The sequence below is a fragment of the Sitophilus oryzae genome, unplaced genomic scaffold, assembly GCF_002938485.1.
Source record: "Sitophilus oryzae breed Bouriz unplaced genomic scaffold, Soryzae_2.0 scaffold_249_pilon_pilon, whole genome shotgun sequence".
NCBI classification, from domain to species: Eukaryota; Metazoa; Arthropoda; class Insecta; order Coleoptera; family Curculionidae; genus Sitophilus; species Sitophilus oryzae.
Window position 1 is genome coordinate 802,965 of NW_022146806.1, and position 12,213 is coordinate 815,177.

A 12,213-nucleotide genomic window follows, 5' to 3' on the forward strand; every position below is an offset into this window, starting at 1 on the left:
TTGGAGGCTAACTTCATGCGAATCGAATGCTTGTGACAAATGTCAAATTTTTGTATTCAAAACAAATAAGTACAATTTATAGAAAGTACAAGTTTCCACGAACCGAAAGAAAAAACAATGTGGGTGGGCTTATTGATCATCACAAAATGAGTCTACAAACTGATAATTTATTTCTCAATTGGGATACAATCATTTAAGACGCTTAGAATTGTTTTGAATATCCAAACAATATGGATTCAGTTCCTATATTACTAGTCACCGCAAATGTGGGTTCGATTTTTGACGATGTAAGTATTCTAATCTGATTATTATGGCTTTATGGTTTGTTGTTTTTATTAATAAATAATAATAATTCTGATAGTGAAGTAGTTTGTTTAATTTACTAGTTTAGATTGGCATGGATTTGAATACTGGATTTAACATTAAGCATATTTAAAATATCAAAAACTAAACTTATCATTTATAGACCATTTTTGAATCGGAAATAAAGTGCAAGTAAAATTTATATGTATTTTTGTTGATGTTGATAACATATAAAAATATCCAATGCATTTCTTTTAATTCTTATAAAATATAAAATATATATATTGTATTGTTTATTTTGTAGTCATATGAAATCAAATTTGCGATATCAAATTTCACGCCTGAAATGGTGTGTTAACGTTAACAATAATAATAATAGAATCGTTATGGAAGTACACAAAAAAATACCAATTTGTATACATAAACTATTAAATCACGTCATTTTATCAATCTCTGACGTCAAATTGTTGGAAACACACCTTACATTTCTCTTGTTTTGAGCAAAATAATTAACATGTTAATGATACTCTAAAGAAACACCCATTTATACTATAAAAACAGTCTTGAACGGGCCAACGCAAAACTTTATTATGTTAAATTTATTTGTGGTATTAATAGCACATCAGCACAGTAAATACAAGTATCATCAGTTGTTTTATAATTTAAATAAATTGGATTGGACAATCGCGTTTTTTTCTGTTTATTGGCATCTTTTTTATATATAAACATATTCTTTAAAGTTGTCACACAATTTTTTAGTTTTTATCTAATTAAGATACCTACTAAATTATAAGTTATATAATTATAGTTAATCATGTCTTGATGAATTCAAATTGTGGTATGAATTTATTTTTAGTGGTCTTTTTAATATAAACTCAATTATTTTTAGTTAACATTATTACAAATAAAACCTAGTAATATTTCAGAGTTACGATCAATAAATTTTTGTACTGGTGGCAATTGGTATTTTTGTATACACTGTTGTGGTTTTTTGTTTGTACACATATGTATTTTCTAGCATAAAAATTTAGTAGATAGTGTTAAAAGCAAGTTTGTCATTGCTATTATATGAAATTATATAAATACTATAACAAAAGAGAGAAAAAAAATCTAGAAGGATGCTATACCGGGTGCACCTCAAAAGTGGCACACCCCTATAACTTTATTTTTTCAAATAAAGAAACGAAATTTGGTATGTCAATATTTGACATAAATTATGATTGACTGAGGCATTTAATTGTTTTTGGTGCTTTATTCCTGTTTTACCGAAAATCACCAGAGATTTTCTATTGAATTAAGTAAAAAAATACCCAGGGTGCCATTTAAAAATTAAAAGTTGTAGTAATTTCCGGTGAAACAGGAAGTGACCAAAAACAGTTGAATACGTAATACGTCAATCAATCTTAATTTATGTCATAACAAATCTCGTTTTTTTATCCAATATAACACAAATATTAAAAAATAAAAAAATAAAAAAGGTGAAAACTGAATTTTCATTTTGTATAACTATAATATGATCGAAAAATAAAACGACGCCAGCGATGGCTATCATACGGTACTACAAAAACTCTAAGGGCTCGAACACACTGACGACCAGGTCGCACCGGCCAGGCCGCAGCTATCTCTAAAACCATTAAATCAAATGATATAGCGCACACTAACGTCCTGGCCGTCCGTTGGTCGTTGCGACCCAGAAGACTGCACGGAAATATTATTATTTTCTGCCGCTTGTTGCCGGTTTTCTTCCAAATTAATAATTTTTCAGATGAAATCCCTCAAATTCAAGGCACAATATTTTATTTTCTATAAGATATAGTCACAGATATAGTGTTTTAGTGTAGTTTTTGCACACATGCAGAAAATCCAAAGAAATAGTATACAGACTGGGTCAAAGGTAAACTTAAATCTAATCCCTTTTTTTATCAAGGGTCGATTCTAGTAAAAACTCAAAACATTTTTATATGACATACCTACTCTATTTATGGTTGGTATGATACCTGTTATTATACCTTTGAGTTTCGATGTTTAAAAAATAAAAAAAAAATAATATTTAAAGTTTTTCTACAACCACTTGTTTGTTTTTATTAAATTAGTTTTTTTTAGTTGTATTGTAGTCATGTACAAAGAGGACAACTGTATTTTAAATATGATATTTAATTTAACGTTTTTCAAACAGGGTTCATTAGACTATATTTCTACTAGGTACATTATTTTGAAAAAAAAATAAGAAAGTAACTTAAACATTCATAAAAATAGAAGTAATTACCTACTGTTGTAGATTCTTCGTTATATTGTAAACATTGAAATAACTGGAAGCTAAACTTTCTACCAGCTTATATTTAGAGCCAGTGTCTGACGATCTTTTTTTACGATGGCCCTATATGTTTATTTCTAAAGTCGATAAGGGCGCCATATCAGTAGAAAAAAGAAACAGAATATCTCCCTTTTTGTCGGTCGCGTGTATACAATGCTTTTTGTTTGTTGTGAATAGCAACTTCGCTTTTTAGTTAACTCGGATATTTTAACATTTCTGAAACAATATTTTCTAATTGGTAAAACGTAAAAAATCGTTAGATTTGACAACTGTGTTGAAACCGGTCGTTCATCTGGCCGCAGCTAAAAACGCAATACATCCGGCCAGCCGACGGCCAGGTCTTGCGACCTGGTCGTCAGTGAGTTCGAGCCCTATAGCATTTTTTAAATGAATGAATTAGACATAACTTAATTTGTAGCCAACGGATTTATTGAAAATATGGATAGCCGAATTCTTATCGAAAATTTCAAATATGGACGTGAAATTTATAGCTGTACATTGTCAAGAAGTTGGCGGAAAAAAGTACGAGAAGTCCATGAAACATGTAGACTCTTTCGTGAAAACTCTTTTAAACAGCAATGAACTGAAAAGTTTCAATAAAGTTTGTGTATTTCTTGACGAAGATTTCAGTTCAGTCCAACATTTCACTGTAAGTATCTTTTTTTCCCTGAAATTAAGGCATTAAAAAATTGTTAGTACAGTCTGTGGTATGGCACTGTAAGAAGAAGAATCATAGATTATGGGTTTTGAGACATCTGACTGAAGCTGATAACTTGATATTGTTGCACTGAATATTCGACAATTAATGTTTTTTAGGCTTTGGGGAGTTTATATTTTGTTCATGAAACTGTTGACGCTTCGATTTGGAATTTTAAAGAATCTAAATTTGTTCCACTAGCAGAGAAGCAAGTGTATTCTGGCAATATTGAAGCTGTACCCATAAAAGAAAAAGCAAAATTTCCTCAACATTTTTTTCCAGAAGTAAGTACAGTAGTTTTAATTAAATTTTAAAACATATTCAAATACTAATACTGGATGATCGAAAAAAAACCGTCAAAAACGGCTGGAGAATATATTATATTTCGTATGGCAGCAAAGGATACCATTGACAACATTAACTACAATAAAAACATTAACCATATACACAAGTGTTGTCAAAGGTCAAGTCCAAACAGATAGAACAATACAATGTAAAATGACTTGTGGGGAATGACAATCGATGATAATTTTGGCGAGGTCAGTCTCTAGACGTCATTTGCTAAGAATTGACATAAAACTTGTCAGAAATTAACACTAATTATGAAAAGATTAAAAAAGGATAGAACGTTTCCAGACACACAAATCTATTTTCAAAAAAATATTTTTCTCGAATTTTAACCTACACCATTTTAAAATAAATTTACTCAATATAAAAATAAATCACAACCTTTTTAAGGCTAACTGGCAGTAAGCGCCATTAAAAAATAAAGAAGAGTAAATGATGTCTAGGACTTGTCAATCCACAGCCCTCTTGGACGCCGTTTTTTTTTCTATCGTATGGTATTATATGGTATTATATCCATAAAAACAATTAATAGAGTAAATTATTTTGATATAGTGTAAGTGGTCTAGAAAAGGATATATGCGAACTCGTTGGTCAATTTTCGGCACAATTTTCGATCTGATAAACATTCATCTGTTTCACGATGCTTCAAATCTAGTCGCCATGACTACGTATCCGTCGGTTTATAGTAAAAATCGCAAATACGCTTTGGAACACACGCTGCAGCGATTCCACAATGACCAATATGAAAATGTTCCGTATTTTGTTTTTGGAGACTTTAATTTTCGTACTGATACAAAGGGTGTTATTAACGTAAGTTATAAAAAAATAAAATCATATTTTTTAGCACTTAAAACGTGATTTTTTTCAGAAATTAACAGACGGGTTGATAAAATCTAGAATACAAAATACCAAAAATAATGACCAAACTAAATTGCAGTATACAAATGAAGAAAATGTAATTTTAAGTATTGGCAAAAAGGAATTCAGTCATAGCGACCATGAAAATATGTTTTTGGATTATAATTGGGTAGGTAAAAGGCATAGCATGATAATGGTCCTGATTCTAAATAATTTCCACAATGCCCACGGTTACACAAAAAGCGTTTTTAGCCTTTTGCGTTTTTTGCGTCTCAAGCGCTTTTTGCGATTTTACCGTTTTAAGCGTTCTTTTCGATTTGTATCCATTAAAAACACGCAAAAGACGCGGCAGGTCTGCAGTTTTTACCAAGATGTCAATTAGTAACGTCGCAAGCTCGTGGATTCCTGGCCCGTCCAACAATCAATCCTGTGAGAAAGAGATAGGCGAGATCGGCACCGTTAGCATTGAAGAGACGAAGATAAAAGATGCAGGGATTGAATTGTGGACGGGCCGGGGCATATATTCGGAGACAAACACAATCTACTGCTAGTGCCAGTGGTGTGTGTAAAAATAATAATTATTACATATTTGCCACTTATTTTACGAATTTTAGTTTATATGTGTATAGTTTTTTATGTTGTAGTGTTGTGATTAGTACTTGTTATAATTATAATATAATATAACATAACAAATATAGTTATAATTATATAATAGAATAGTAAATATTTCTAGTTGCTAAGGCAATTTTAGGACATGCTTTATGAAACGTTATGGAGTGAAACTTCTTTACGCGCGCTGGGAGTAAAAATTGAAGACCGTGACATACAAGCTAGTGAGTCGGCCCTGACACACGAGCTCGTTGTAACGAAACGTGTTAACGGCTTAGAAATACGTAGTGACGCGACGTATATATTTGTGAGCAGTCCACGTGTTTATCAAAAATATTGATATTTTAATACAAATTTTGTAAAAGTGAATCAATTATTACGTGTAAAAAAACATTTGTTACACGTAAAAACTATTTTTTACGTATAAAACTATTTGTTACTGGTAGAAAACTATTTTTTTACGCGTGTAAAACTATTTGTTACTGGTAAAAAACTATTTTTTACGCGTATAAATCTAGTGATGGGCAAAACTGTTATTTTTAGATAACAGTTGAAACTGTTATAGTTATTTATAAAAAAAACAGCTTAAAATAACAGTTTAAAAATAACAGGTTTCTTTATTTTATTGCTAAATATCTGAAAGAGTATGAGGCGGTCACCGCCAGGCGTATTAACGCAGTTGCAAGTTGCAACAATGACATGCTCGGTGGTAGTATTTCCAGGGTGTCAAAATATTTCTAAATATCGATTGTTATCTAAAATACCCTTCTAAAAATGGTCGTTGTTTACAAATAAGCGCTGTTTACAAATTGCGATATAAAAAAGCCAAAATTCCGCCACTCGTCTATACGTATACATTCCGATCTACCTACGCCTTGCCCCTCGATCCGCGTAGATCCTGAATTGCATAGCAGTGCACAGGGTGCATCTCTCTCGACGGGCGAGAAGCTCTTAGTTATAGTTTTACCATTTGCGGTAAAAAAATAGCAATATAAAAAAATGTGTAGTATATTCTTCATAAGTAAACCAACTACACACTAGAGTTCGAATTAATTTTACACTTAAACTAGCGTGTACCCGCGTCTTCGTTCGCGTCGAATTTGTAATGGTGATGATAAAGCAAAGCAAGAATTTCTATTAACATACAAACTGGATAAAATTTTCTCACATTTGCCAAAAATAAGCTTTAAACGTCGAGCAGTTTAAGCAGAATCGTGGTTAATCAACTACTCAACTTTTTGGAACACCCTGTATGATTTTTTAAAAAATTTCAAAATATGTAAAAAAACTAAATAAATTATGCGTGTCCAAGAAAGTGTTTTCCCGAAAAACTAACCGTTTTTTAAATAACAATTATTATTGTAATATTTGAGGCGCGTTTTCACCCTCTCGGAATTTGAGATTCGAGAAACCCCTCCTTATCGAATCTCAACCCCACAGTAAATCCGTTTACCAAAAATATTTTCTTACGCAAAAAAAAAATATTTTTTACGTGTCAAAAACTATTTGTTACACGTAAATAAATAATTTTTACGCGTCAAAAACTTATTGTTTCTAATAAAAAACTCTTTTACCCAAAAAAAAATTTTTTTGCGTGTAAACAAACTATTTGTTATACGTAAAAAAGTATTTTTTACGCGTCAAAAACGTTAAAAAGACCTTTTTTACGCAGAAAAAAAAACACTTTTTACGCATAAAAAACTATTTTTTACGCTTAAGAAAATATTCCTTTAATTTATTACTTTTTCAACATTTCAAACTACACTTTTTCAAACATTTCCTTCAAATTTTTGAATTTAATAAAAAAATCTTCCTAAACAGTAGATGTCCTTTATAAAAATATTTTTAGATAATATCCTAAAATGAAAAAAATGGATACTATTTAATTTATTTTTATTGTATTATTAAACATAACGTCCGCCTATGACGGGGTCTCATCTTAGAAAACGCTAAAGACGCTACAGAAAACAAACTGATTTGTTTTTATTTGCGTTTTTGCGAGACACGCCGAACGCTACACGCTTTTTGTGTAGCCACTCCTATATAATCCTGTTATTTTATTTTAGTCGCTAAAGACGCTTCACGCTAAAAGCGCAAAAAACCCTTTCTGTGTGGCCGTGGGCTTAATCATCTAAAAGTTTTTTTTTTCTAAAGGATAAATAAAATTCGTTTTTATTTATTTAAAGCTGTTGAAATTGTTGAATATTAAGATCAAGGAATAAGGAGCATAGCAACAAAATTTGAACGACCGCAATGATAGTTTAATATGGTTTTTCTAAATCACATAATATGTTATGTATGAAATGGCGTTCGCAAGTTTAGAACCAGGAAATAAACATTTTATTTAAAAAATGCCTATGTTTCGACGTTGAAGCTGAAAATAGCCTTGATAAAGAGGAAAATACTCTTTATCAAGGCTATTTTCAGCTCAAAGGTTCTTTTGTCAGTAATTAATAATAGCTGATTCTGATAGTCTGGGTACAATTCACAACACTACACATAATAGTCCGTCTACCGATTTGGTCATTTTAGAAGTGTGGTCTGGATTTTAACGTGTAAAGCTTGATTTTCATGCATCCGTTATCCAATGATATGATGATACGATATTAATTTTATTGGTTGAATTTAAAGGCTTCGATTGGTTAACCGTTTCTAACCAATAAAATTGAAAACCAATAAAAATTCAACCAATAAAATTGATATCCTATCATCGTATCGTCGGATAACGGATGCATGAAAATCAAGCTTAAGACAGAGAATAATATAAATGACCGGTTGACAGACAGAGAGACAACATCAAAAGCGGCATAAAGTGTTGCCGGTTTTTACGTTTGTAGGAAAATTTGTGTAAAAAAACTATTTTAAAAACTTTCATGTGTATACTACTGAAATTTAGATAATATATCTAAGCTAAATATAATCTATTACATCTGTAGTAAAATGAGTAACTAATTGCGAAAAATAAGGTTCCAACTCTAGATGCAGCATTTTCCATAAACGCCTACTTGTGCGGTTTGAAATTTTGATGCAAAATCCGGCAATACCGCATAGAAGAAATGTATCAACCCAACTTTTATCTCTTTTTAATACATTTGACTTTCCATTAAGCTGCCTACATCACTGTCTTACACGTTAAAATCCAGACCACACTTCTGAAATGACCAAATCAGCCTATAAGTTGTCAATCTATTTAGAAATCAAAAGGTGTTTGTGCGAAAATAATTTAATACTTTAATTAATCCTAATTCATGTCATATACTCACATACAAAATCTCATTTTTTTTTTCTTAAAAAAAAGATATAGGTGTGAGCCGTGATTTTGAAAAACAAACGGTATCAGCAATAGTTTCCTTTCTTAACTCTATTTATTAAATGGTTTAAATTTATTGTAGTTGCATATATCTTAACGTCAGTGCTTTATATTCCAAAAAAATCCGTGAAGGTCCGTATCCATTAAACGCGGCTACCGCGCCGTGCGGCCATTGAATGTCTAATGGAAACGTATCCTAAAAGCGACATAAAATGTTTCAGAATGAATGAATTTAAATCATTGATTTATTGTTTTCTATTCAAGTTGCGATCATTTGACAAAGAAATTGACGCCTTCAAGGATATTTTGGCCGAATTTCCGCTGGTATTTGCACCCTCGTACCCTTTCGAGGAACAGGTGTCCAAAGCCAATAGCTACATGCCGACCCGGTGCCCAGCCTGGTGCGACAGAGTTTTACTTAGTCACTCCGCCAAAGAAATAATTAAAGTAGACCACCCTGTAGAGTACGGACTGTTGGGTCCTAACACCTGCATGGGGGACCATAAAGTGAGTTAAATGATATTCAAATATTTCATATCTTGTAGTATTATTTCTTAATTCAAACATTAAGTGTTAACCTTGACGCACTTATTAAAAATATACCAAAAGTACGCCTAAAAAGTTTACAGAAAAGAGTTACTTTGAATGTGGCAGACAATGATTCAGTATTGAAACTAAAAGAATTTCTGACTTCCATTGTCTATTTATTTTTGATTAACACAACGTTTCGGCCAGAAGGATCACTGACGTTATCAAGTGTAAAATAAACTAATTCCTAAAACTACTGAGCTTTTATACTACAGTAAGGTTGCCTCGTGAAGAAGTTGGGTGCAGTCAACCACTTAGAATGCCTGCATTGGAGCGTTTTATCAGTGGTTGCCATATCGTAGATATTTCCGTACTGTTTTGACCAAACATGATCCACAATACCCGACTTCATTGTTTCATATTTTTGTACATGTTCTTTTGTGCTTGCTAAGTCGTACATTTAGAGGACGTTTAGCCTCTCCAATATACGACTCGCCGCATTCACCTGGTACGTGGTGATAGACTCTTTCTCTTGATTCAATGACTCCGGTCTTGTTTTTGTTAGGACACTTCATGAACCAATGATGAGTCAGTTTTACAATTTGAATGCAAATCCGTTTTAATATTATTTAATTCAGCATTAAGTGATGCTTGGTCACTGCATATGGTATTTACTAGATGACATAAAGGTTTAACTATTCCTTTCTTAGTTGCTTCAGAATAATTGTTTGACTGAAAACTTAAATATTGTCTCGTATCTGTGAGTTTTCTGGATACAGAAGTCCCAATAGATATCCCATTTCTGCTAACAATCAGAACAGATGTTTTTCTTTTTCTCAATCGTAAAATTTAATGAATGAATCAATTTGGGAATTAAGATGAATGAGGAAGGAATCCAACTGTCTATTGGTTCCGTTCCAGATTATGAAAGTATCATTACCATATCAGAAAGGGGTGTCTCATATTTAACCCATAAAAAGTCTAAAAATGAGACATATTGAGTTAAATATAAGACTCTCACAAAATGCACGTTTAAAGGCCCTGTTATTGTTTATATTAAATGCTGAAGTAAATATGAGATATAAGCAGAATATAAATTTTCAGTAATTTTATTTGAATGTCTCATTTTTTAACCCTCAACTAGCGTGGTGAATTTTTGTACCGCTTATGGCGTTCTGGGGTCCAATGGACCTCAATTTTTTTTTCAGTAAAAATTAAATGAAGAAGAGATTTTATAAACAGTTTATTATTTTAACAATGTTTAGAATATACATGTAATATATGTATATGTAATATATATTTTTTGAATATTATTCAAACTTGTGAACAAACAATTTCATTCATTTTCAATAAATTAATAAGAACGGACACCAAAAAATAAAGTAAATCGCATTTTTTAGGAATTTTTGACAACAGAAATATAACTTGGCTAAGAAACTCCATAGAAATTAAAAACATATATATATTTTATGATTTTCCCATATTACTGAAAGTACAAACAACTGAAACGTGAAACTAAAGTAATAAATATAAATTAATTTCAACAAAACTCCAAACTTTGAATGTACAAAACTTTTTCAAATACAGGGTGGTCGAAATTGGTCTGTTTTAACAGAGAAACCCTATTTCCTGACTAGATAGAGCAGAACCGACATAGATGTCGTGGGTTCGATTTCTGAGAAACATTTAATGACGTAAACCGCCTGTTGATATTTTCACTGCTAACTGAGATACGGGGTCTTTTTGAATTTTTAACCATTTTGAAAATTGCCCATAACTTTTTTATTTCGCGGAATAATAAAATTCTGTAAAAACGTTCTTACGGCACTTTTTTAAGCACAATTCAGTGGCGTAGTCAGTTTTTTTTCTATGCTTGCTCTTTTTGTCAGAAATGATAAAAAATATAATTTTTTAAATGGAAATCATAGTTGGCTATGAACTTAAAAAAATGCTGGCGGTTAACCCTCTCCAACGATATAAAGTTATGTGTATTTATTTCTAAGAATAAGAGAAATATTTGGTTTTTTATCTTTGTATCGAAGCGGGACTTGATTTTGTGTTGACTTAGTTGCCTAATTATTTTTTGTTACAATTTAATATTCTATATTTTTATTTTTCTGCATAATTAAAGACTTTTGAAAAGGTAAATCAACATTCTATATTAGTATAAACAATTATAATTAAAACGGCAGGGTTATAACTGAACTATTAAATGGAGAATTTAGAGAGAATTCGATTGGAAAAGGCTGCCCCATATCTTGTTTGTTTGTTTTATATATAAGGGAAGAACCATTGGGACGAGGGAAGAATTGCAGAAGGCTACTAGGCAAGCTTTTGGACTTATTACACCAGTTCGCCTAATAAATCGCCAAACCAAACTCTGTACGCAAAAGATGTTTATTGTGTATTCAACAAGAAGGCGATGTTTGAACATCTTTGATGTTTTTTTTTAGAAAACTATATTCGTCACTCAAAACATAAGTTTTTTAGTTTATTTGTTCGTTGTTTAATGTATCGATTTCAATTGTAATTACTAATGCTAATATAGAATGTTAATTTACCTTTTCAAAAGTCTTTAATGATGCAGATAAATAATAATATAGAATATAAATTGTGATAAAAATATCAAGCAAGTAGGTCAACACAAAATCAAGGCCTACTTCGATATAAATATAAAAAACCTAATATTTCTCTCATTCTTAGAAATAGATACTCATAACTTTATATTGTTGGAAAGGGTTAAACGCCACCATTTTTTGAAGTTCATAGCCAACTATGATTTCCATTTATAAAATTATATTTTTTATAATTTCTAACAAAAAGAGCAAACATAGAAAAATCTAACTATGCCACTGGATTGTGCTTAAAAAGTGCCTTAAGAGCGTTATTACAGAATTGTATTATTCCGCAAAATAAAAAAGTTAAGGACAATTTTCAAAATGCTTAAAAATTCAAAAAGACCCCGTATCTCAGTTGGCAGTGAAAATATCAACAGGCGGTTTACGCCATTAAACATGTCTGAGAAATCGAGCCGATGACATCTCTGTCGGTTTTGCTCTATCTAGTCAGGAAATAGGGTTTCTCTGTTAAAACAGACCAATTTCGACCACCCTGTACAGTCAGTTCATGTTAACATAGGGTCTGCAATTGCCGCTCATGGATCGTGCACATTTGATTCATGAGATTTTTGTTTTTTGTTATTTCTCCGTTAACATACCACATCTTTTTCGTTTCTGGTATTGATTA

At 31.3% G+C, this 12,213-nt stretch overlaps 2 protein-coding genes across 9 annotated transcripts in view; both read left to right on the forward strand.

Moving 5' to 3' along the window:
* The window catches only part of LOC115884437 (TWiK family of potassium channels protein 18-like), a 333,903-nt gene that overhangs the window by 20,600 nt on the left and 301,090 nt on the right, over window positions 1-12,213 (forward strand). The gene's annotated exons all lie outside the window — the stretch shown is intronic.
* The window catches only part of LOC115884436 (inositol polyphosphate-5-phosphatase A), a 283,771-nt gene continuing 271,561 nt past the window's right edge, over window positions 4-12,213 (forward strand). For 6 of the 7 annotated variants that reach the window (XR_004050562.1, XM_030903011.1, XM_030903010.1 and 3 more), the window contains exons 1-6: window positions 4-287; window positions 3,036-3,266; window positions 3,434-3,598; window positions 4,215-4,472; window positions 4,531-4,689; window positions 8,704-8,946. Coding sequence is in view for 6 of the 7 variants with exons in the window: in XM_030903011.1 (XP_030758871.1) it covers window positions 231-287; window positions 3,036-3,266; window positions 3,434-3,598; window positions 4,215-4,472; window positions 4,531-4,689; window positions 8,704-8,946 (1,113 nt within the window). In the remaining variant the exon portion in view is untranslated. The remainder of the gene's footprint in view (window positions 288-3,035; window positions 3,267-3,433; window positions 3,599-4,214; window positions 4,473-4,530; window positions 4,690-8,703; window positions 8,947-12,213) is intronic. The other variant, XM_030903012.1, reaches the window with a different exon arrangement.